This window comes from Neovison vison, chromosome X (genome assembly GCF_020171115.1).
Source record: "Neovison vison isolate M4711 chromosome X, ASM_NN_V1, whole genome shotgun sequence".
NCBI classification, from domain to species: Eukaryota; Metazoa; Chordata; class Mammalia; order Carnivora; family Mustelidae; genus Neogale; species Neogale vison.
The window spans coordinates 68,915,841-68,941,411 of NC_058105.1; the positions used below are offsets into that span (position 1 = coordinate 68,915,841).

At 38.0% G+C, this 25,571-nt stretch overlaps 1 protein-coding gene across 4 annotated transcripts in view; it reads right to left on the reverse strand.

Annotated features, from left to right (window-relative positions):
- Window positions 1-13,810, reverse strand: part of CHIC1 (cysteine rich hydrophobic domain 1) — a 72,837-nt gene extending 59,027 nt beyond the window's left edge. For all 4 annotated transcript variants that reach the window (XM_044234775.1, XM_044234773.1, XM_044234774.1 and 1 more), the window contains exons 1-2: window positions 13,436-13,810; window positions 1,825-1,879 (exon numbers count right to left, since the gene is read on the reverse strand). In XM_044234775.1, coding sequence (XP_044090710.1) covers window positions 1,825-1,879; window positions 13,436-13,716 — 336 coding nt within the window. In that variant the 5' untranslated portion in view covers window positions 13,717-13,810. The remainder of the gene's footprint in view (window positions 1-1,824; window positions 1,880-13,435) is intronic.
- Window positions 13,811-25,571: the final 11,761 nt, after the last annotated feature.

Below are 25,571 nucleotides of genomic sequence, written 5' to 3' on the forward strand. Positions count from 1 at the left end.
TTTCATTTAATCCTTACAATAAGAAATGAAGTACTAGGGCGCCTGGGTGGCTCAGTGGGTTAAGCCGCTGCCTTCGGCTCAGGTCATGTTCTCAGGGTCCTGGGATCGAGTCCCGCATCGGGCTCTCTGCTCAGCAGGGAGCCTGCTTCCTCCTCTCTCTCTGCCTGCCTCTCTGCCTACTTGTGATCTCTCTCTGTCAAATAAATAAATAAAAATCTTTAAAAAAAAAAAAAAAGAAATGAAGTACTAGTCACGTAAAAACTGAGGCTCAAAGAAGTGGCTCTCTCAAGGCCACAAAGACAGTAAGTGATAGACCTTGTGCTCCAACCCAGATCTGATTTCAAAGTTTAACTACTCTATACTGTCTCTAGCTAGCTCCCATTTTTCAGGGGGTAAAGGAAGCAAATAAAGTATAAAATATCTTTCAGGGCTAAAATAGAATTTCTTACAATTCTAGTGACAACTCCTGTGAAAAGAAATAGCTCTGCTGTCTTTTGCTCCCTACCGACCTCTGAATAATGCTCTGAGATTAGGCCAAAAGTGAAAAGCAAGCAGCTAGAAAATGTCTCACGACAAAAAGGAGCCAATATTAGATGCATTTTATCCCATTCTCAGAGAGTGTAGAATGAGCAGACAAATTAAAGCAAATTCAGGTTTGAATAGGTAACACAGTGACAAGGTTCAAAAATCAAAATAATACTAAATACCAAAATACCAAAAATGGTCTTATCCTTACCCTTGCCTCCATCTATCTCATTCCCCTTCTCCCATCAAGGTCACCACTTTTATTTAGTTCCATGTGCAGTCTTCTAGAATTTCCTTATACAATTAATAATGTGCTTATTTCTCCCCTTTATTACACATACTGTAGACAAGGATTTGTACCTTGCTTTTCTCACTAACATTATGACAAAATTTAACAATAAATTGCATAAAGGCCCTTTAGGGAATGGAATGATTTTAAAATCTGACCAAATCTATACTGAAAAGTAGCACTGTCCTAGTAATAAAATTGTACAGAATAGTATTAAATTACAGGCTTCAAAATACAAAAAGTTAATTTCTTTTATCCCCAAGTCATCATTTCACCTATCTAGCATTCACCCATTAACCATTTGGAAATTACTGAGTATTTTGTAATATAATGGCTTTTCTCTTTCTTGTGTATTTCCTCAAGTAACAAACATGTGTAAGCAACTTTTTGCCTTAGTCAAAGCCTTTTTCTTTGGGCCTAGAAGTTAGCATTACTGTTGTAAGAGAATTTTCTAAACATAGTCTCAAATCCTAAGAAGTCTTTGAATACTGAACCTGAAGTGTGAGGATACCACGGAATGTAGAGGAACCAGGGAACAGAAAAGTAGTAATTTATTGCAGCAAGTCCAATTTTAGAAACTCAAACGATTTAAAAAAATGTCTGACCAAACACTTGATTCTTTTGGTATGTAACAAATCATACTGCAGGACACTTTTAAAAATAATAGAGTGATACAAAGTTAAACAATGATAACTTTGTTAACTCTAAAGAACACTGGGATTACGGACCTTAATGAAAACAATTATAGCTACTAGTGCTGAGAATAAAGGTCAAAATTGGAAAAACTGAATAGATAAGCAATTAATAGCTGGCATTAATGGACAATGAACAAGATAAATGGTCATAGGCTAGCAGTCATGGTGACAGCTTTTCAGTAATGACACAGCTTCCAAGTACCCTGGCCTTTTGTTATTATCAATACCAGAGAGCCAAAGTATTTGTCATAATACTGAATAAACTATAAAACAATGCTTTTAGAATTGAAAAGTTCAAAGCAAACTCTCACTTACCTTCCCTGTTAGAACTGAGGGAAATTCAGTATCAAACTTGTTGCTCAAGCCAAACCTTAAAAACAAAGAACAAAATATATTCTACCCAGCATATTTAACTCTTTACCCCTCCCCTTTTAACTAACAAAGGCTTGCATTTTTTGTTTGATGTTGTGATTTAAAAATGTGTCCTAAAAATGTTATGGTATTTATAGAAAACAAATCTTTGACTATTAATCTGAATTAATAGTAAAAGAAACTTATGGTGCAAATGTTAAAGTAGTATTCTAATTACTTCCATGCATGATATGGGATTAAATAATAACAAATTAGAGCTGGAAATAAGATTTTTGACTGAAATGTTTCTGTTAAAACCCATTTTAGTTGATAGCTTTTAAAACTGGCTGATTGGTAGTACGCAGGAGTGGATAATACTATTCTTTCTACTTTTATGCATATATGAAAATTTTCCTAATAAAGACTAATATAACCTTTGGAGCTGTAGCTCAACAACTTATGATCAGTTAGTATTCAGATACTCAAAGGTTGATCTTTATGAATGGCTTTCATGTATATGCTAAACTTGTTTTCAGAAAACACGTCTCAGCCTTGAAAGCTTTGACTCAAGTAAGCTCATTGAAATCTGTTTTCAGAAGTCAAGATGAATTTTATGAGCCTTCAATCACCTACTTGAAGGGATATCACAAAGGTCACGTCCTGCATATCACCCTGTATACCATCCTCAGATGATATACCATAGTAACTATAATTTTGTAGTGTAGTGTATTATAGTATAGTAGATGATGGGTTGTAAGTAAAAATTAAAAAACAAAAACAAAACAGGAATATTTATTGAGAATTCTTGGTGAGGTAGGCAATAAAGTAACAATTTACCATGGGTTAGACACTGTGCTAGATAAATATGTTACTTCTGAAGTTTACAACCCTGAAAGAGTAGTACTGTCATCGCCCTCTTAAAGACAAGGAAGCTGACACTCAGAAATTTTTTTTTTCCAAAAAGTAACTAAAAGACTTGCACAAAGTCATATATCTAGTAAGGTGGGGAGGACCAAAATTGAAATGCTGATCCCTAAGTTCTTTCTGTTCTGTACCCAGCTTTTTGCATGCAGAAACTATGACTTATTTATCTTTTTGCTTAGTAGCATAAAGTAATCTAGTAGGTATAATTATATACCTATTAAGAAAACTTCTATTAAGAAGTTTGTTTAATAATAGGCTACAATACTGTTTGATTCGACTGATTTATGGCCCTTTAGTCTTATGGTCATATTAAAGACATGTAAGAATCCAAATGTCCTATTAAAACTATGTGGGAATACCATATTCTCCTTGTATCATTTATGCTAATAGCTCCTTTTCTGGAACATAAGCACATCTTAAACACAAAAATTCTCTACACTTAGCAGCTAGTAGCAAGGTACACCATCTGTGTGTGTGTGTGTGTGTGTGTGTGTGTATACTCTGTATATTTAAAATGTATTTTAAAACAACAAATTCTATGTTTTAAGATAGTTGGGACAATTAGCAACCATAAAAAGATCTTAACTTCATTTAAAAATATTTAATTACTGGGCGCCTGGGTGGCTCAGTGGGTTAAACCGCTGCCTTCGGCTCAGGTCATGATCTCAGGGTCCTGGGATCGAGTCCCGCATCGGGCTCTCTGCTCAGCAGGGAGCCTGCTTCCTCCTCTCTCTCTCTGCCTGCCTCTCTGCCTACTTGTGATCTCTCTCTGTCAAATAAATAAATAAAATCTTTAAAAAAATATTTAATTACTTCTCTAGGTATCAGTATATGTAATGAGAACATAATATTCTCCTAATAATGTTTCCTTATAAGTCTATACCTGGACACAGGATACAGCCAAACTGGAAAATAAGATAGTATAGGGGTGCCTGGGTGGCTCAGTGAGTTAAACCTCTGTCTTCGGCTCAGGTCATGATCTCAGGGTGCTGGAATCGAGTTCCACATCGGGCTTTCTGCTCAGTGGGGAGCCTGCTTCCCCCTCTCTGCCTGCCTCTCTGCCTACTTGTGATCTCTATAAAATAAATAAATAAAATCTTAAAAAATAAGATAGTATACTCCATACATGAATTTTTATGGCAAATTTCATGTGCTCTTTGAGAAACTGACACTCCAGTATTAAATATATATTTGCAACTCAGCATTCAATAACATGACCAATATATAATAGAGCAAGAAACGTCCTTCATTTCAGTTATATGTAGCTAAATAGTGACCTCATCACTATCTAAAAGGTAGAAAAATGTCTAACCAAACGTTTGATTCTTTTGATGTGTAAAAGATGATCTCAAAAAGATATAATTTAATTCATTATTCCACAAAGAGTAAATTCTTATTATGTAACACAGTAACAGATAATAGGTTTCATTTTTAAAAGGAGACATTATACACTTTAAAGTAGAGCTCTATTTCCATATCTTGTCTAAATGCCTTTTGGATGCAATGTCAATAACATGTTCTTGATTTCGAGTCTGGGAAAATGGCAAAGTAGGAGGATCCCAAGTCCACCTCATTCCACAGATACACCCTAGGTAATAGCCATATCAGTGCAATGAACACAGAAAACCACCCAAAGACTGCACAGCAGACTTTCCAGTTAACTGAAGAGAACAAGTCACACAAAGGGTAGGAAGTATAGAAACATGGTCAGGACTCAAGCTCCTGGTGACACTAACCACAAATGGAAGGGACATCACAAGCACTGAGAAGGGAGAGGAGCAGACCCCCACCAACCCCAACCCCCCCACCCCGCAAGGAACCTGGGACTTGGAAGACAAGTCCCCATAATATTTGGCTTTGAAATGCAATAGGGCTTAACTCTGGGTAAAAATCAGCAGGCTTATGGGGCACCTGGGTGGCTCAGTCTGTTCAGTATCCAACTCTTGATTTCAGCTTAGGTCATGATCTCAGGGTTGTAAGACTGAGTCCCACATTGGGCTCCATGCTCAGCATGGAACCTGCTTAAGATTCTCTCTCTCCCTCTGCTCCTCCCCTTGCACATGCGCTCTCTCTCTCTCTCTCTCAAAAAAATAAATTAAAAAAAAAATCAGCAGGCTTAGCTCTTGGAGAGCCAGAGAGCAACAGGAAACTAAGCCCTTAAAGAGACAGCCTAATAAACAACACTGCTAGATAAAAACATTGAAACAAAAATTTAAAAAGGGTCTGGGTATACAGAAAGATTTATTTACTAATCTCAGAATGTGTGCTGGAGGGGCAGGGATCTTTAGGAGACTTCTTCAAAAACAAAAGAGCTTGGGGGTGCCAACCCTACCTCCATCCTACCCCCAACCTATCCCCAGCCTAGATATCAGGACACCTGCAGGAACCAGGGAGAATACTCTCCACCTACCTTGCTAACACCACACACTCTGCTTCTGTTCTCCTGTGGATCTACCCCATCCAACCTACCCCACTAGGCACGCATCTGTCCAAAGCAGCTTCTGGCACATTTTATCCTGCAAGCAGCCCTGGCAAGGACCAGCACCACTTCAAAATGACTCCTGCATGAGGAGAGGGGAAGATGAACCACATACTAGTTCAACTGTAGCCCCAGCTTTGCTATTCTCTTTGCATTTACCACTGAGCAAGTGAACTTTCTTGTTTCCATTTCCTTAATATTCCCTCCTTTCTTAACTGTTTATAATTTCCCTTATAATGCTGTCACTTTTCTGAAAATAATCTCTCACTGAGTAAATTTATTCAGAAAGACAAGTTCACCATGTCTTATTTATTGCCAATTATATATTCTCTTCCTAGAACATTTTCCCTTTACTTTGCAGCTTTGTCACACTGATCATTCCCTAACACTCTCCCATCCTTCTACTCTCCTCTAACATTCTTGCCTTTTCCAAAAATTTGGCTTTTAGTCATCTGCTTGGCTTTCTAAGTGAACTTTAACAGTCCCTTTTTGTTTAGTAGCTTTGACCCTTCTATGCTGATTACCACCAAATCTATCTCTAGTTCTACATTTTCCAGCATTCTTTGATCTCTAATTGCATACTAAAAATTTCGATTTCAGTATCTTAGCAAAAACAATACCATCTCAGTAAAACATGTCTAAAATTAAATGTTATCTCTTTATTGGAAACAAGCCTCCCCCCTTCAAATTTTTCATATCTATCAATGACACATTGATTCTCTTTAACCTAGACCTTGGTTTTGGTTTTGCATCTTCCCTCTCTTATTTTTTGCACCATGCTTGCTCTGAGGTGGCACCAAATCCTGATATTTGTTCCTTTGAAATCATTCTCATAATGATTCCCTCCCTTCCACTGCAACAGCCATATTGGCTATTGTCTTTGCTCAGGTGGTTCCTCTTGCTTCCCCCTTCCCTAGTTTAAATCCTATGCAATCTTCAAGGCTCAAGTCAAGTCCCAACCACTGCTGTAATACCATCAATGTTCAAGCTTTTATGGATTTCCTTTTTCTCTAAATGCTCACAGCTGTTTCTAATCTGTACTATATAATTCGATAGCTAATAAAATATTTCCCATTATTCTTTGCTGCTCTATTGCTATAGAGATATCTTGAAAGCAATTTTCCTGTTAGTTTTATAAAGCAAGGTTTATACTTCTCTTTTCTCCTGTATTTTTCATAGTGCATATACCAGTGCTCAAGTTCTCAATATATACTTGCTATATTCACATTACCAATATTCTTCAATAAAAAAAGGGATTATCTTTTCTAAAATATAGAAAGTATATTAAATATGGCAAGGACGGTGTCATTTTACTTTTTAAAATACTCCTTTAACATGTGTATGTATGTATGTGTATGCACACACACACACACACACACACACATATTTTCAAAAGGTATAAATATAGGCAAACTAGTCTTGATATACTCTCAGAATTTTGGCCAAAAGGCAGTAACAATCCGATTCTTGCCTACCAGAGATTTCTTTTATCTTTTTTCATTAGAAACTCAGCATTTAAAAAAAATACTTAACTCAAATAACCTTGGGCATACATTTCACTTTATAGCTACTAGTAAAATGTTGAAATGGCTGCTGCTGAATAAACACCTCAGCTCTGTTTCATAAACAAACTATTAAGAACTGTGAATCCACAGAGGTTAGACAAGATCACCTACCCATTATTGATTAGTGATAGGCATTAGCCAGGATGTGGGGATTTTCCAGCATTAGATAAATGAACACTTGGGAACTTCTCGCACTGTCCATTTTATCAACTTCATTAAATATAGAGCCTATTCTGTGTTTGAAGCTGTCCTAGCTCGTGGTTCCTAATGACTGCATTTTATCTGTCAAGTGTCTTCAAATTTTTAATTTCTTGGATGATTCTTTGGAGTAAAGGAAACTGAGAAAGAAGGGTAGGTCCTCTTAGTTGCTCTTCCCTTCTCTCTCTCTCTCCCCACATCCTCATTGCTTTTAATCTTTTTGGAAATGGCTACACACCAGACTTTGAAAACCTTATACAAATGAAAGTTTGTATGTTCAGGTTGCTTAAAAAAACAGATAAAACAAATAACATTCTGCCATTAAGAAACATGATTTTACTAGATAACTATGTACTTACAGTAATAATTCTTTAGTGTATACATTGAACTTTATTTACTATACCATAGAAAGAAAAGTCTATGCTATGAAATTCAAAGATATTTTCAAAAATATTATAGTTAAATCTCTTTAATATTGTATATGAAAATAATCATGTCTTGCCACACTGTAAAACAGCAAGTTACCATAGCTTCCCCATTCTAAAATCTTATAAAATATTTACCTTATGCAAACACATATTAACAATGCATCACTGTAATTCCTCAAAGACAATTGTTTATAGAAAAGGCATTCCATTAACTGACCTGAGAAGTATCAATAATTATAGTCTAAGTATAATAATTACTGTCCAAGTTTTTGGAGAAATACACTGTTTGGCAAACTTGGCCATCTTTTTCAATTCTATATGGATTAACTTTAGCTCTTATAGATTAATTTTAGTGAGACAATTTTATAAGAACTGGTAATCTATCATCTCTACTAACTTCTATACAGATCTACTATGAAGGGTAAATATCTGTATGTTCATTTTTTAAAAAGATTTTATTTATTTGAAAGAGAGAGAGAATGGGTACACAAATGGGTGACAGGGGAAGAAGGGGCAAAAGGAGAGAGAGAAGCAGACTCCCCTCTGAGCAGGGAGCCCAATGTGGGGCTTGATCCCAGGACCCCAAGATCATGACCTTATTCGAAGGCAGATGCTTAACTGACTGAGCCACCCAGGCACCCCTGTATGTTTTAAGTACTATAAAGAGTGTGACAGGGTGCCTGGGTGGCTCAGTTGGTTAAGCATCTGCCTTCATCTCAGGTCATGATCCTGGAGTCCCACCTCAGGCTTCCTGCTCAGTGGGGAGTTGGCTTCTCTCTTTGACCCTCCCCCTTCTCGTGCTTTTTCTCTCTCTCAAATAAACAAATAAAATCTTTAAAAACAGAGTGTGATAATACCTATAAATATAAGATCTCATGAGATATAATTATCCTTGTATTTCAATACATTGGATCCAAATACTTATCCTAGAAACACTAAGAAGAAAAGTGGTAGATACTAAGTTATATCACTCAGATGTATAGTATTTCTAAAACACTTAGTATTTCCAAGAGGCATTTTATTGTGTCTGTTTCTATAAACTCAAAACTGTAGAGTTAATTTTGCCATATATTTTTTCAATTTGGAAAAAAATCCCCAAATATCCATTCATCCTCATCATCTTAGAATTGGAATTACAATTAGTGTGGTTAGCCCATTCTATTTCTTAAAAAATTATAATTAATTCCATGTTAAAAGATTAGCATTTTTTAAAAGTAACTAGAAAGCCAATATGTTAAGATGATAGAAATAGGGGTATTCTGATGCCTTAACAAAGATATCAGAGGTAAGGCCATGTCATAATCCTCATCACTGGGACTGGTGATATTACTGTACCCATATTGATCTTTGCTCAGAATCAGAAGTACTCTCCACAGCATGATTCAAGTAACCGGTATTTGTCGAGGGCCTAAAATATAGCATACATTATGGTAGGAATACTGAGTGTTACTAAAGTGAACCAATATTCCTTCAACTCACTTTTACTGATTGTCTACTTCAGGGCAAGCACTGTGCTAGGCCATGAAGATTCAGAGGGCACTAAAAATTGTTACTACTACTGCAGGTTACAATTTAGTGGGGGCAGAGAAGACTTGCAGGAGGTGGTGACATATGGAGAGCTGGTGTAAGGGCAGTGGGTACTGGAATTCTAGGTGGAGGTCCCAGCTTGAGCAAAGGCAAAGAAATAAGAAATAGCATGCTAGGAACAGGAAAATATAAGCCATAAGGGGAAATGTCAGCAGATTAGGCTGATAGATAGGCAGGGTACAGTTCTTTATGCAATGTTATGGAGCTTAGATTCTATCCTGTGGATAAAGGGAAAATCACAGAATAGTCTTGGGCAGTAAAATGGCATCTCAATCTAGCAGCAGGCTGGGGAATGGATGTGAAGTTGACAAGGATGAAGACAAGTTGATTGGTTAGGGTGGTGAAAGGGGCTCGAATCAAGCAAGTGCTGGTAGGGAGGAAAAGAAGAAATTTTTAGGACATATATTATTAATACTTGCTGATAAATGTAAGTGAGAAAGAGGAACCAAGGATTAATAATGAGATAGGTGGAAGTACACTGAACTGAGATGGAAAACAGAAACAGGAGGGACTTTTTTTTTTTTTTTTTGAGGGGTTGGGATGGAGGCATAAGGGATTGGTTGGGGGGGGTTAAATTCTGTTTTGAATATTCAGAATTTAAGACGACAGTGGGCTGTCAGGTGAGGAAGCCCAGGTGAAAGTCTCAGCAAAGTGTGGCACAGAGATAAATATTTGGGAGATGTCAGATCATTGAAACCATGAGAATCACGATGAGATCATCTAAGCAGAATAGGGAATGAGAAGAGTAGTAGATTGAGAATAAAACCTCAGAGACCACTGGTATTCAAGGGTCAAAAGAGTAAGAGGAGTCCATGAATGAGAGAGTTAAATAATTGCCAGAAAAATACAGGAGACCCAGGAGAGTGAAGTGGCCAAGGAATTCCTAGGTTTGTTTGACTGGCAAAATGTTTTAACTTCAGAATTTAAATTCCTTTAGGCAAAACATATACTACCTTCTAGTTCAACTGAGACCCCATTACTCATGGTGCACCATTTTCTGTGACCTCTATTACCTCTGAAGGTGTGTGCATTTGCGACCCCTAGAATAGAAGCCTCCAAATAAGAGGGAATCATATTAAGTGTCATATACAGCATTGAAGACCAGAAAGAGAATGAAAAATGCCCATAAATGTAGCAACAAGAGGGTCATGGTGCTCTTAACAAGGCTAGTTCTTCCCCGCCCCTTGGGCTGTGGTCATGGTGGCAGAATCCAGGTTACAGAGGAGTGAAAAGGAAATAGGTATGGTGACTGTAGCTACTCTTAAGAAATCTGGAGAGGAAAGGAAGAAGGACAAGACAGTAGCTAAAGGGGAACATAGGTCTAGGAAAGCTTTGTCTTATTTTGTTTTTAAACAAAGAGAGAAACTATGAATATGTTTATAGGCTGATGCAGAGAGGTAATATTAGAGAGATGGGGCTACCTGATGGAGCAAGATTTGGGAGGCTGGAAAAGAAGGGTACAGAAAGTACAAGTGAAGCAGTCAACTTTGGACAAGTGAAAGAACTCTTTGACCTCTGAGGCTGGAAGAAGAGAGCATAAGAATTCAGATCTAATTAAGATCTAGTGCAGGTTTTTCAGCAGCAAAGTGACATGATTAAACTCTGTTTTAAGAAAATTAGTTTGGCACCAGCATGCGGAATGTACTGGAGTAGAAAGAAGTGGCAGACTGTGGCAATAATTCAAGCAGGAGTTGATGGCAACCTAAACTAGGGTGGTGCCAGCAGAAATAGAGAAAATGAAAAGTTTAATAGACATTTCAAATATATGATGATATAATTCTGGGATAGAGTGGCACTTGACAAGTAAGAGTTAAAATGACTTAAGGAGGGGTGCCTGGATGGCTCAGTCGTTAAGTGTCTGCTCAGGTCATGATCCCAGGGTCTTGGGATGGCCCCAGATTGGGCTTCCTGCTCTGCAAGGGGCCTGCTTCTCCCTATCCCACCACCCCTGCTTGTGTTTCTGCTCTCGCTATCTTTCTTGCTAATAAATAAAAATAAAATCTTTTAAAAAATGACTCAAGGATTTGAAATACTGCCCTAGAAGATTAGAGTGGTGGTATCAGGATCAGAAATGCGGCAACTGGAATGCACAACCAATGTGGGGATGGAAAATGATGGCTTAAGATATACTGAGTTCAAACCAATGGTTCTCAAATTTTAAATTTAGAAAAGAAACAAAGTCCTCTATAGAATAGATGACTGCACAGAGAATGGAAAAAATAAGAGGTAGGAGAGAATAAGAAATATTTCATTCAGATAGGACAACTCTAACACTCACATGCCAGAAAAAAATTTAATGGAAACTGATTATTTTAGATGTTTCAGAATTAGATTAACCATTTCATAAGGATCATACTTTACCTGATACTGCGAAAGTTTCACTACCATAGAAAGGCCAGTTTTTCAGATTCAATAAAACTTTCTCCTAAACATTTAACATTTTTCAGATCTCAGACATTTAAGATCAAATGTGCTTTTCAGTTGAGAGAATATGTACAACACAACTAAATAATTTTCCAAATTATATACATTGGTTAGTGGTTCAAGTACTGGCTTGCGGCTTTTCAGGTTTTGGCTTCAGTTAATACCAATAGTTACTTCCAGCGCCACTACTTCACACTCCTAATTCAGAATTTTTAAGCTGGGTGGGACAAGCTTAAAGCCCCTAGATATGGCAAGTGTCAGCGCTTTGCTTTTAATTGAAAATAGGTTGATAAGTACTTCACCACGATTGTGTGAAAAGTACCACAAATAAGTTTCTATTAACTTAAATTCTGTTTCCTTGCTCCTCCTCTGTTTTCTGAGTGTTAGAAAATAAGGAGGGGGACGAATGTTGGGAATATAAAATTACAGACTGGAAAAAAACCCTTTTTCTGTTCAGTCATGTGAAATAATCTGCATGAAAGTAACCTTTGGTGCCAGAATCATAATTAGTTTGAGTAATAAATTGTCTCCCTAGTGATAAGGAATAAAAGTGAAATAGCACAGTAAGCTGGCATCTGATCATTGTAGAATATCTGCAAAACTCTTGGACCAAGAAAAATTGTATTAAAATAATTGCCTAACCAAAAAGCTGGTCTAAAAATCTTCCTAAAATCTTCCACAATTTCAAAATATTCCTTAATATATTTCATGCAAAGTTCACAAAAATATATTACAATCAAAATATTTTACATGTTAACATTAAAAGCTAACATGATGGGGGAGGTGTTGCACACTATAATACATGATTTCTGATAATAGGAACTCAATTGAAAGTCGAAGGGACTAGGTGAGTCATTATCAAAATCAGAGGCAGTGATAGGAAAATGCAGGAAAAGACAGCATAGTTAAGAGGATGAACAAGATACACACTCAAACTTTCGAGCATATACAGCCCAAGCACATAAAAAAGAAAAAGCACTCTTCAAAGTGCGGAGAGCCATGAAAAATTTCTTTTGCTTTGCAACCTCTATGCTATGAGGTCTCTCCTTCTTTTATTTTCTCAAATATGATCCAAGACTTCAATTTTTAAAAAAGTCACTCTGCATAAGTTTTCAAAAAAAAATCAACCTCAGCTCCTGGGGGAATAATTTATTTAAGTATTTCGTATCTGCATATTTAATGTTTGGGCATACAAAATCTCCTGTAAGTATCTTATCTCAGAGGTGAAAGGCTTTGGAAACCATTTACCCCACACCCCTCATTTTTACAGATGGAGAAATTAAGGCCCAGAAATAGGAAGTAACCTGAGCAAGGTCACAGAGCCAGTAAGAAGCAAAACTGGGACTAAGTTCCAAGAGCCGTCACTCTCAATCTATTGCTCCTTTACATTACAACTACCTCTTAATCTGAACTTCTAATTGTGTGATATTTAATGAATGTGAGAATGAGTTATCAAGACATGGAAAGGATTATTATATTCATTCATATAAGCATTAGGAAGAATGGATGAAGGAATATGTGGGTGGGTGGATATTTTTTAATATTATTCACGAAACGGGTCATGTTTCTGTTTGGAAGAATCCAAGCCTAGGTCTTATAACATGTCACAGCAGTCACCGTGTTCCACTACACACCAGTCTTAGCAGCAAAGAATCCTCTGGTACATCCTGCAGTTTAAAGACTATTTACTTGCCAGCACATACAGAAGCTCCAGTCCAATCCCTCTGGCTCTCAAACCTCTAACCTCTCTATCCTATACTCACTCTTTACCTGATGTTGGTGCAACACATTTGCATTCTCCTCACTTCCTTTGCACGTATCTCCCTCGGTTTCTCCATTTAGACCTGGTGTCCTTTTCTAACTGTATGCCTCAGTCAGCCCTCCCCCACCCCACAGGCCCCTCGACCACCTTCTCATTTCTCTGTCGACAAATCTCATCGTTTTCAAACCCCATGGCCCCTCTTGCTTACACAGTGATGTGGCCGGCGCCCCGCACCAATACAGGATCGGGGGCATATCTCCGCAGATGCTCCTCACTCACTACCCGAGGCGGGGGCGGTGTCTCCTCCTCCTCCTCTTCTTCCTCGTCCTCTTCTTCTTCCTCATCCTCTTCATCTTCCTCGTCGTCGTCGGGTCCCGATACCGACGACGACGACGACGGCGAGGACGACGACGTTGCCGCTTCTTCTTCCTCCTCCTCCAGTTCCGAGATGGTGTCGAACTCCGCCATGTTGGGCAGCAGGATGCTCATCACGTGACCTCTCGATCGCCGCCACCCTCACGGAGCAGAGTTTGAACCTGCAGAGGTGCTGTAAGAGGAGGGGGAACGAAAGGAAGAGAAAGAGGGTGGGGGTAGGGACAGGATTTGAAGAGATGCGCCTGCGTGTTGAGGCAGACGAGGTGGGGGGGGTTGGAGGCGGGGGCACGAAGGAGAGAGGAACAAAATCAATCTACGCTTGCGCGGCTCTAAAGGAAAGGGGGCGTTAGAGGTGAACTCCGGGGAATTATCGAGGCCCGGTCTGCAGGTTCTGTGCTTAATACTACTCTTTGGACTTGCGCTGCTTGGAGTCGGGGGACGTATCTTCTGGCTTTATTTCCCATTAATTAGTCGTGGGTATTATTTTCTACACACACCCCCCCACCACTCAGTGCAGGGAATGCATATCCTATAACGTGAGGTTAGAACTTTGCCCCAGATATCTCGAGGTATATACCAACCTCTTACGCATGTTTGTTCAGCATGACAGTTTAAATAAGACTTTTGCATCAGAATTTTGCCACCCTGGGAGGCATTTTTCATTAACATTTTACTGAAGAGGAAACTTTGTATTACTACTTCTACTCCTACTGTAATACTTAATAAAAGACTTAGTATCTGGGACTGTGCTAAGCACTCTTTGTGTATATCTCATTTAATACTTCAAAACTGCATGGGATATGTACCAGAATGATCTCACTTTACAGATGGGAGACCTAGATGCACAGAGGATAGGTAACGTGCCCAAGGTCATGGAATTATTAATGGCGGACCTGGTTTTAAACTTGGGAATCTTTTCTTTTTTCAAAAAGCCCAGTACTCTTAATCAAAGGGCCACCCTGCCTGACGTTGTTTGGGAAGGCTTTGTAGAGTGGTACCTTCTAGGCTGTTTCTTGAAAGGTGTTTGATGTTTGGAGTTGTATTTTTTTTTTAACAGGGAAGAAGGCCATGGACGGGGTGGAGGGAGCATTCCAACCTAAGGAAATATTAATTAATATTGTCCATCTTCCAGACACTGAGCTAATCTCTTTCATGTATAGTATCTTTTAACCCTTAAAAAATCCTATAAGGTAAGCATCATCGTATCTATTTTATAGCTGGCAAAACTGAGTCTCAGGAAGTTTAAGTAATTTGTTAAGGTCGGTGGTAACATTTTGTCTAAAAATTTTTATTTTAAATATTTTTCCTATCTTCTCTATGCCCACAAAAATGTTGTAGGGATCACATATTTTGAGCTTCCAATCCATGTGTCAAACTATTTAATACTTAGCAGCAGCACAGAAATCCTTGTCATAGTTTGGGGATCATTAAGACAGTAAAGTCATGTAGTTGCTTATTAATAAAACAAATCTTATAATCCAGGTATTTTAATATCAGCTTCACTGCTCTTTATGCTACACTACAGCTCCATTCCAATTTGATGGTGAGACTGAGGAAACAGACGTAACTGTACTTTATTTTTTTTAAAGATTTATTCATTTATCTGAGAGAGAGAGAATGCGCAGAGGAAGGGGCAGAGGGAAAGAATCTTCAAGCAGACTCCAAGCTGAGTGTGGAGCCCAACATAGGACTCCATCCCATGACCCATGAGATCATTACCTGAGCCAGAACCAAGGTCAATCCCTTAACCAACTGAGCCACTCAGGCACCTCATAATTGTACTTTAATTTAAGTATTACTTAATTTGAGTATTACCCTAGTGGTATAGCAATATAAACAGAGCATTTAGGATGCATGAGGGGGGAAGAAATTAGTTTTATAGGCAGCACTGTTCAAACTATTATTATCAATAGGTTTGTGTTATTAAGGTGAAAAAAATGTTTTGTACTCAATACCTAATTTATTTAGAAACTTTAAAAATATGTTGCAACACTATCAATAAGCAACAAAAGTTAGTTTTTATACTATAGAGATCTTTACCTACTAATCTAAAATATTTTACAAGAGCCTTCTGATAGGACAGATACAATATATCTGCTTTACTTGGATATTAATAAAAACTTGTCATATGTCATTTATGGGAGTGAAATACTTTAGACTTAAGATCAAATCCACATTTCAGAGAAGTTCTTCCCTTTCAAAAAGCAAAAAAGTCATAGGCAATACCAAAAATTTTCCAAACATGTTATATTATCCATAAAAGTCCACTAAGTCACTAACTAAAGGGAAGTATTTTGCTGATTATTACTTATATGGTAATTTCCCCTTTTCACCAGTCAGGATTAGGATAAGAAGGGGTATTTGAAGGAGAGAAAGGGAAAGGAGTATAACGGGTGGACTTTGTGATAAGTGCAAGTGAGATACTGGAACTATGGTAAGAGTGAAGAAATGATGGCTGTGGGGAATGGGAGAGGAGGAGAGGGAGGGGGAAATTATACTGCCAAAATGGAGAGTGGTCTCTGACATTTACTCAGATGTCAAAAGGACAAAGCAGTGCTATTGCTTGAAGAAACTCACAAATATGGTCTGCTTTCTTGCATATACACTGTGCTGAAAATGCATTTATAATTCCAAAAGTAATTTATTTTGATGAACCATAGGAGAATTTGGAATTGGGCAAGCTGAGAAAAACACATTTTGTCAGTAAACACAAGGAGTGACATGATTTTTAAATGATAGTTTAGCAACCATCAAGAATACTAAAGCTGGGGCGCCTGAGTGCCTCAGTGGGTTAAAGCCTCTGCCTTTGGCTCAGGTCATGATCCCAGGGTCCTGGGATCGGGGTGAGCCCCGCATCGTGCTCACTGCCCAGCGGGGAGCCTGCTTCCTCCTCTCTCTCTGCCTGCCTCTCTGCCTACTTGTGATCTCTCAGTGTCAAATAAATAAATAAAATCTTTAAAAAAAAAAAAAGAATACTAAAGTTGGAGTGGGTGGAGAAAAAAGCAGGCCATATAACTTTCTGTCTGATGAGCTAAGCAGGGCATGGGAGTAACTGCCCTCTCTGATGGATGGGGACTTGAGGCAAGAGGTCATAGGTGTAACCATCAGAGGAGGTTTCAATCTTAGAACATTTGAGAAGAAATGTAACTTTTAAAAGAGTCCTCTCATTCCTCCTTCCTTTTCTCTCACTCACTCTATTTCTCTAAGTGTACAATTCAGTGATTTTAGTTAATTTACAGAATTGTGCAACTATCACTACAAACTAATCTTAGAACATTTCTGTCACACCCAAAAGAAGTCACTATTCCATTTTCAATCATTCCCCATTCTGACCCTTAGCCCCAGGCAATAATTAATCTACTTTCTGTCTCTAAAGATTTCTTTTCTGGTCATTTTCAAATAAATTGGATCATGCAATATGTAGTCTTTTGTATCTAGTTTCTTTTGCTTAGCATAATTTTTTTGAAGTTTATCCATGTTGTGTCTTGCACAAGTACTTCATTCCTTTTAATTGATAAACAGCGTGTCATTGTAAAGGTATATCACATTTTGTTTATCCATTCATCAATTGATGATATTTGGTGTGCTTCCACATTTTGGATATTATGAAAATGTTGCTTTGAAAATTCACATACATGTCCTTGTGTGAACATAGGTTTTAATTTCTCAAGGGTAGATATCTATGAGAGGAATTGCTGGGTCATATGGTAAGAGTGTTGATTTTAAGATAACTGCCAAACCGTTTTTCAGTGTAGATCAGTTTGCATTCTAAACTGGAAATGTATGAGAGTTTCATTTTCCCCACATTCTCTCCAACAACTTTTATGTTCTTTTTTATTAGAGCTATTCTTGTGGGAATGAGGTGTATCACATTGTAGGTTTATTTTATATTTCTCTAGTGACTAATGATGTTGAACATCTTTTTGTGTGCTTGTTTTTCATTATATACCTCTCTGATGAAATGTCTATTCAAATCTTTTGCCCATTTATAAATTAAGCTTTTTTTTCAAGATAATTAAAGATTCACATATAATTGTAGGAAGTAATACAGAGGTCCTGTTTACACTTTACTCAGTATTTCCCAATGATAAAGTCTTGCATAACTATAGTACACTATCACAGCCACAAAATTGACATGATACAATCTGCCCTTCTTACAGAGTTCCACAGTTGTACATGTATTCATTTTGTGTGGGTGTATGTGTGTGTGAATTTAGTTCTATGCAATTTTACCACGGGCATAGGTTCATATGACTACCACCACAGACAAGATAAAGACCAGTTACATCACCACAAGGATTCCTCCTCTTATCTTTTTAAAAAGATTTTATTTATTTATTTGAGAGGGAGAGAGAGAGAGAGCAAGCAAGAGAGAGCACAAGAGCAGGGGGAGGGAAAAGCAGACTCCCCACTGAGCAGAGATGCAATATGGGGTTCCATCCCAGGATGCTGGGTCTGTGTGTGTCTGTGCCTGTGTCTGTAAAATTCTTAGGGTTTTCTACATATAAATTTATGTAATGTGTGAATGAACACAGTTTTATCTATTCCTTTCTAATCTGGATCTTCTCCCTCCCTCTCTTTTTTCTTCTTCTTCTTCCACTTCTCTTTTTGCTTCTCTTTCTCCCTCCCCCTGTCTCTTTTTCTGTCTCTGCCTGTTCTTTTTTAAGGATTTCCAAAACTTAAATTAATTTTCAATTAAAAAATTTCAATTTGAATTAAATTTTCTTCTGTTGTTGATTTCTAATTTAATTCCAGTGTAGTCTGAGGACATAAATTGTATGATATAAATCCTTTTAAATTTCCAGAGACTTGTTTTGTTGTTTTACCATATCATTTATTTTGGGAAAGTTTTATGTACATTTGAGAAGAATTTATATTCTGTTGTTATTGGTTGGATTGTTCTAAAACTGTCAGTTATATCTACCTTATAGTTCTGTTTATGTTTTCTATATCCTTTTTGATATTCTGTCTCATTTTGCTGTCCATTACCTAAATGGGTCATTGAAGTCTCCAGCTATTATTGCTGAATTTTCCATTTTTATGCACTTTTATTAATTTTGCTTTGTATAGTATCCTTTTTAGATACAAATGTTTATAATTATTGTATTTTCCTGATGAATTAATCCTTAATCATTATGAAATACCCCTCTTTATCTCAAATAATAATGTTGGTTTATATTTTTATATTACTATGGACACTCCATCTCTCTTATTGTTACTGTTTGCATCATATTTTCTGTTCCTTTATTTTATTAAAAAATCTTTTATTGAGATATAATTGCATATAATGTTGTATAAGTTTAAGGTGTACAACATATTGACTTGATAAATTTATATCTCAATAGGATTGCCACTGTAGCATTATGTAATACCTCTGTCATGCACATAACTGTCATTTCTTCTAGTGGTGGGAACAATTAAAACGTAGTCCTTAAAAATGTCAATGTTTATAATACAGTTTTTTTCAATGTGCTGTGTCTCAAGGTCTTACTTACCTACCAGTTGCAAGTATGTACCCTTAAGCAATACTTCTCCCATTTTCCCACTCCCCAGCCTCTTATAGCCATCAATCCACTCTCTGTGTTTTCAAGTTTACTTTAAAAAAAAAAAAAGATTTCATGTATAAGAAATACTATACAGTATTTGTTTTCCTCTGTCTGAGTTATCTCACATAGCATAATGTCTTCAAAGTCCATCTCTGTTGTAACAAATGGCAGAATTTCCTTTTTTTTTCTCATGGTGGAATAGTATTCTTTTGTGTATACACCACATCTTCTTAATCCTCTTATCCATTGATGGACACATATTTTCATATTTTGGCTATTTTGAATAATACTACAATAAATATGGGATACATATATTTCTTCAGTAACCTGTTTTCATTTCTTTTTTGATATATACCCAGAAGTGGGCTTACTGGATTATATGTTATTTCTATTTTTAATTTTTTGAGGAGTTACCATATTAGTCTCTATAGTGGCTGAACGAATTTTATAATCGCACCAACTGTACAAGGGTTCCATTTTCTCTGCTTCCTCGCCAATACTTCTTAATTCTAGCCTTCTTGATGACCACTATTCTGATAAGTGTAAGATAATAATATCTCACTGTGATTTTGATTTGTATTTTCCTGATGATTATTGGTGTTGAGTACTTTTTCATGTATCTGTTGACCTTTAGGATGTCTTATTTGGAAAAAGAAATCTGTGTAATTTCTCTGCCCATTCTTCAATTAGAATTTTATTTGTTACTGAGTTGTATGAATACTTGAAAAATTTTGGTGCTTACATAATTTGATACACTATTTACTTTTTGATTGTTTACTTTTTGATACATAGTTGGCAAATATTTTTTTCCATCTGTAGGTTGCCTTTTCATCTTGTTGATTTTTTTTTGTTTGCAATGCAGAAACTTTTAAGTTTGATCTAATCTTACTTGTTTATTTTTTCTTTTATTGCCTGTGCTTTTGGTGTAATATCAAAAAAAAATTGCCAAGACCAAAGAATCAAGGAGATTCTTCCCTCTGTTTTCTTAGTAGAAGTTTTATGGTTTTAAGTTTATGTTTAAGTCTTTAATCTATTTCAGGCTGATTTTTCTGACTGGTGTCAGATAGGGTCCAATTTTATGTTTCTGTATGTGGTTATCCAATTTTCCCAGCACCATTTGTTGTTGAAGACACTGTATTTTCTACATTGGATATTCTTGGCTCCCTTATTAAATATTAGTTTACTATGTATGGGGGGGTTTAATTCTAGATCCTTTATTCTATTCTATATGTGTCTATTTTTATCAGTGCCATATGTTTTAATTATTGTAGCTTTGTAATATAGCTTGAAATCAGGAAGTGTGATGCCTCCAGTTTGTTCTTTCTCATTATTGCTTTGGCTATTTTGCATCTTCTATGTTTCAACAAATTTTAGGATTATTGTTCTATCTCTGTGAAAAATGCCATTGTGATTTCAATAGAGATTATTTTGAATTTATAAATGGCTGTTGGTAACATGGACTTTTTTTTTTTTAAGATTTATTTATTTATTTATTTGACAGAGAGAGAGAGGTCACAAGTAGGCCGAGAGGCAGGCAGAGAAAGAGGAAGGGAGAGAGAGAGGAAGGGAGAGAGGAAGGGAAGCAGACTCCCTGCCGAGCAGAGAGCCTGATGCAGGGCTCAATCCCAGGACTCCGGGATCATGACCCGAGCCGAAGGCAGAGGCTTAATCTACTGAGCCACCCAGGTGCCCCAACATGGATGTTTTAATAATATTTACTCTTTCAATCCATGAATACAGAATATCCTTCCATTCCTGTGTGTTTTCTTTGATTTCTTTCAGCAAAGTCTTATAGTTTTCATTGTACAGATTTTTTATTTTCTTGGTAAAATTTATTCCTAAGTACTTCATTGTTTTTGGTGCTATTGTGAAAGTACTGCTTTCATTTTTGGGGGTTGCATATCCAGAAGAGAGATTGCTGGGTCATATGGTAGTTTTATTTTTATATTTTTGGGCGGAATCTCCATAGTATTTTCCATGATGGTATGGTAATATATTATATAATATAGTATAATATAGTACTGGTAATATAATATAGTATAATATAGTGCTGGTATAAAAACTGACACACAAACTAATGAAATAGAATGGAAAGCCAAGAAATAAATCCAAGAATATATGCCTATATAGTCAACTAATTTTTTTTTCAATTTATTTATTTTCAGAAAAACATTATTCATTATTTTTTCACCACACCCAGTGCTCCATGCAATCCGTGCCCTCTATAATACCCACCACCTGGTACCCCAACCTCCCACCCCCCCGCCACTTCAAACCCCTCAGATTGTTTTTCAGAGTCCATAGTCTCTCATGATTCACCTCCCCTTCCAATTTGCCCAAATTCCCTACTCCTCTCTAACGCCCCTTGTCCTCCATGCCATTTGTTATGCTCCACAAATAAGTGAAATCATATGATAATTGACTCTCTCTGCTTGACTTATTTCACTCAGCATAATCTCTTCCAGTCCCGTCCATGTTGCTACAAAAGTTGGGTATTCATCCTTTCTGATGGAGGCATAATACTCCATAGTGTATATGGACCACATCTTCCTTATCCAATCATCCGTTGAAGGGCATCTTGGTTCTTTCCATAGTTTGGCGACTGTGGCCATTGCTGCTATAAACATTGGGGTACAGATGGCCCTTCTTTTCACGACATCTGTATCTTTGGGGTAAATGCCCAGGAGTGCAATGGCAGGGTCATAGGGAAGTTCTATTTTTAATTTCACGACATCTGTATCTTTGGGGTAAATACCCAGGAGTGCAATGGCAGGGTCATAGGGAAGTTCTATTTTTAATTTCTTGAGGAATCTCCACACTGTTCTCCAAAGAGGCTGCACCAACTTGCATTCCCACCAACAGTGTAAGAGTGTTCCCCTTTCTCCACATCCTCTCCAACACATGTTGTTTCCTGTTTTGTTAATTGATATCTCAATGTGGTTTTAATTTGAATCTCCCTGAGGGCTAATGATGATGAGCATTTTTTCATGTGTCTGATAGCCATTTGTATGTCTTGATTGGAGAAGTGTCTGTTCATATCTTCTGCCCATTTTTTGATGTGTTTGTCTGTTTCGTGTGGGTTGAGTTTGAGGAGTTCATTATAGATCCTGGATATCAACCTTTTGTTTGTACTGTCATTTGCAAATATCTTCTCCCATTCCGTGGGTTGTCTCTTTGTTTTTTTGACTGTTTCCTTTGCTGTGCAGAAGCTTTTGATTTTGATGAAGTCCCAGAAGTTTATTTTCACTTTTGCTTCCTTTGCCTTTGGAGACGTATCTTGAAAGAAGTTGCTGTGGCTGATATCAAAGAGATTACTGCCTATGTTCTCCTCTAGGATTCTGATGGATTCCTGTCTCACGTTGAGGTCTTTTATCCATTTTGAGTTGATCTTTGTGTACGGTGTAAGAGAATGGTCGAGTTTCATTCTTCTACATATAGCTGTCCAGTTTTCCCAGCACCATTTATTGAAGAGACTGTCTTTTTTCCACTGTATAATTTTTCCTGTTTTGTCAAAGATTATTTGACCATAGAGTTGAGGGTCCATATCTGGGCTCTCTACTCTGTTCCACTGGTCTATGTGTCTGTTTTTATGCCAGTACCATGCTGTCTTGGTGATCACAGCTTTGTAATAAAGCTTGAAATCAGGTAAGGTGATGCCGCCAGCTTTATTTTTGTTTTTCAACATTTCCTTAGCGATTCGGGGTCTCTTCTGATTCCATAAAAATTTTAGGATTATTTGCTCCAGCTCTTTGAAGAATGCCAGTGGAATTTTGATCGGAATGGCATTAAAAGTATAGATTGCTCTAGGCAGTATAGACATTTGAACAATGTTTATTCTTCCGATCGAAGAGCATGGAATGGTCTTCCATCTTTTTGTGTCTTCTTCAATTTCTTTCATGAGTCTTCTGTAGTTCCTCAAGTACAGATCCTTTACCTCTTTGGTTAGGTTTATTCCCAGGTATCTTATGGTTCTTGGTGCTATAGTAAATGGAATCGTTTCTCTAATTTCCCATTCTGTATTTTCATTGTTAGTGTATAAGAAAGCCACTGATTTCTGCACATTGACTTTGTATCCTGCCACGTTGCTGAATTGCTGTATGAGTTCTAGTAGGTTGGGGGTGGAGTCTTTTGGGTTTTCCATATAAAGAATCATGTCATCTGCAAAGAGAGAGAGTTTGACTTCTTCATTACCAATTTGGATACCTTTTATTTCTCTCTGTTGTCTGATTGCTGTTGCTAGGACTTCTAATACTATGTTGAACAAGAATGGTGAAAGTGGGCATCCTTGTCTTGTTCCTGATCTCAATGGGAAGGCTGCAAGCTTTTTCCCATTGAGGATGATATTTGCTGTGGGTCTTTCATAGATAGATTTGATGAGGTTCAGGAATGTTCCCTCTATCCCTATACTTTGAAGTGTTTTAATCAGGAACGGATGTTGGATTTTGTCAAATGCTTTTTCTGCATCAATTGAGAGGACCATGTGGTTCTTCTCTCTTCTCATATTAATTTGTTGTATCACATTGATTTGCGAATGTTGAACCATCCTTGTAGCCCAGGGATGAATCCCACCTGGTCATGGTGGATAATCTTTTTAATGTGCTGTTGGATCCTGTTGGCTAGGATCTTGTTGAGAATCTTAGCATCCATATTCATCAGTGATATTGGTCTGAAATTCTCCTTTTTGGTAGGGTCCTTGCCTGGTTTGGGGATCAGGGTAATGCTGGCTTCATAGAAAGAGTCTGGAAGTTTTCCTTCTGCTTCAATTTTTTGAAACAGCTTCAGGAGAATAGGTGAAGATGGCGGGGGAATAGGAAGAGGTACCTTTTCAGCTGGTACCCCAAAGTGAGCTGATTACCTACCAAAGAACTCCGATCACCCATGAAATCAGCCTGAGATCAGAATTATACACGTCTGGATCTCTACAGGGGCAGAAGACGCCAGTGGGCAGGTAAAGCGGAATGGGAACAGCGGACTGATATTGGAAGATAAACAAAAGGGGGAGGGAGCCACCAGTGGCGACCGGTGGGAAAGTAATACCCCAATACAAGCGAGAGTGCCCTGCGTCTGGGGACCAGCAATAACTTGGAGACTGGTTGAAAGCACTCCAAAAGAGCAAAGGATCGCGGGGGAAATTGTGGGAATCGGGGCGGCTAGGGAGAAGGGCTTAAGTCCCTGGTCCCAGACGGCCTCCCCGGCGCGGAGGCAGAGAGAGTGCGGCGGAGAAACCAGCTCCTGGTCCCTAAGCCGCCAGCGCGCCCCAGAGCGCGTGGGTTCCGGCTCCTGTGAGGGGATGGGAGCCGCGCCGGTCTGCAGAAGGCGCGCTAGCCCTACCACAAAGCTCGAGATATGCGCACACGTCCGTCAAGCTCCCCTGAGTTACTGAGGCCCGGCTGGTGCTCCTTGACCCGCGCCATTGTTTCAAAGCCTAAGCCGCGCGTGCGCGCAAAACTCTTCCCCTGACAGAGGCGCGCAAAAGCCCAGCCTGGGGCTTACGGGCCAGCGTCCCGTTCTCAGTGCCCCAGACGCGCGCCTGACCCATATCCACCTCTGAAAAGAGGTGCGCGCAAGCCGGGCACTCCCAGCCCGGGCCGGCGGCAAAATCTCAGTGTGCGATCGCTGCTTGGAATCTCTCTGGTGGTCGGGAGCTCCCAGACAGCCGCCTCTGCCTTGGCTTTGGGTACAAGCAAAAGATCCTGCGCCCCCAGGTCTGCAACTTGGAACCTGCGCTGCCAGCGGCCAAGGGGGAATTTATTCAGCTTCTGCACCCAGACTGAGGCTTCTCTCTGAGAGGGAGATCAGGGTGCGGTTTGATTTCTTCTAATACTACAAAAACCATCAAAGGCGGTCAAGGTGAGAGGGAAAAAAGTGAACAAGCAAAAAAAACCGCCATAGTCAACTAATTTTTTAAGAAAAGCAAAGCTTTCAGTTTCACCAAGTATGAGGTTATCTGTGGGGTTTTCATATATGGTCTTATTATCTTGAGATAATTTCCTTTCATAGTTGTTGGATAATTTTATATTATGACATGATGATAGATTTTGCTCCATGATGTTTCTGCATCAATTGAGATGATCCTGTGGTATATTTTCATTCTGTTAATGTAGGATAAAATATTGATTGACTTCTGTATGCTGAACCATGCTTGTATTTGATCACAATGTATGATCATGTTAACATGCTGTTAAATGAGGTTTGCTAGTATTTTGTAGAGGATTTTTCTATCAATAGTCATAGGGATTATTGATCTCTAGTTTCTTTCTTTCAATGTTTTTTCTACCTCTGGTCTCATGATAATGCTAGCCTTATAGAATGGATTAGGAAATCTTTGCTCTTCCTCAATGTTTCATAAGAGTTTGAGAAGGTTTAATGTTAATTCTTCTTTAAATGTTTGATGTAGTTAACTCAAGGAAACCATCCGATGCA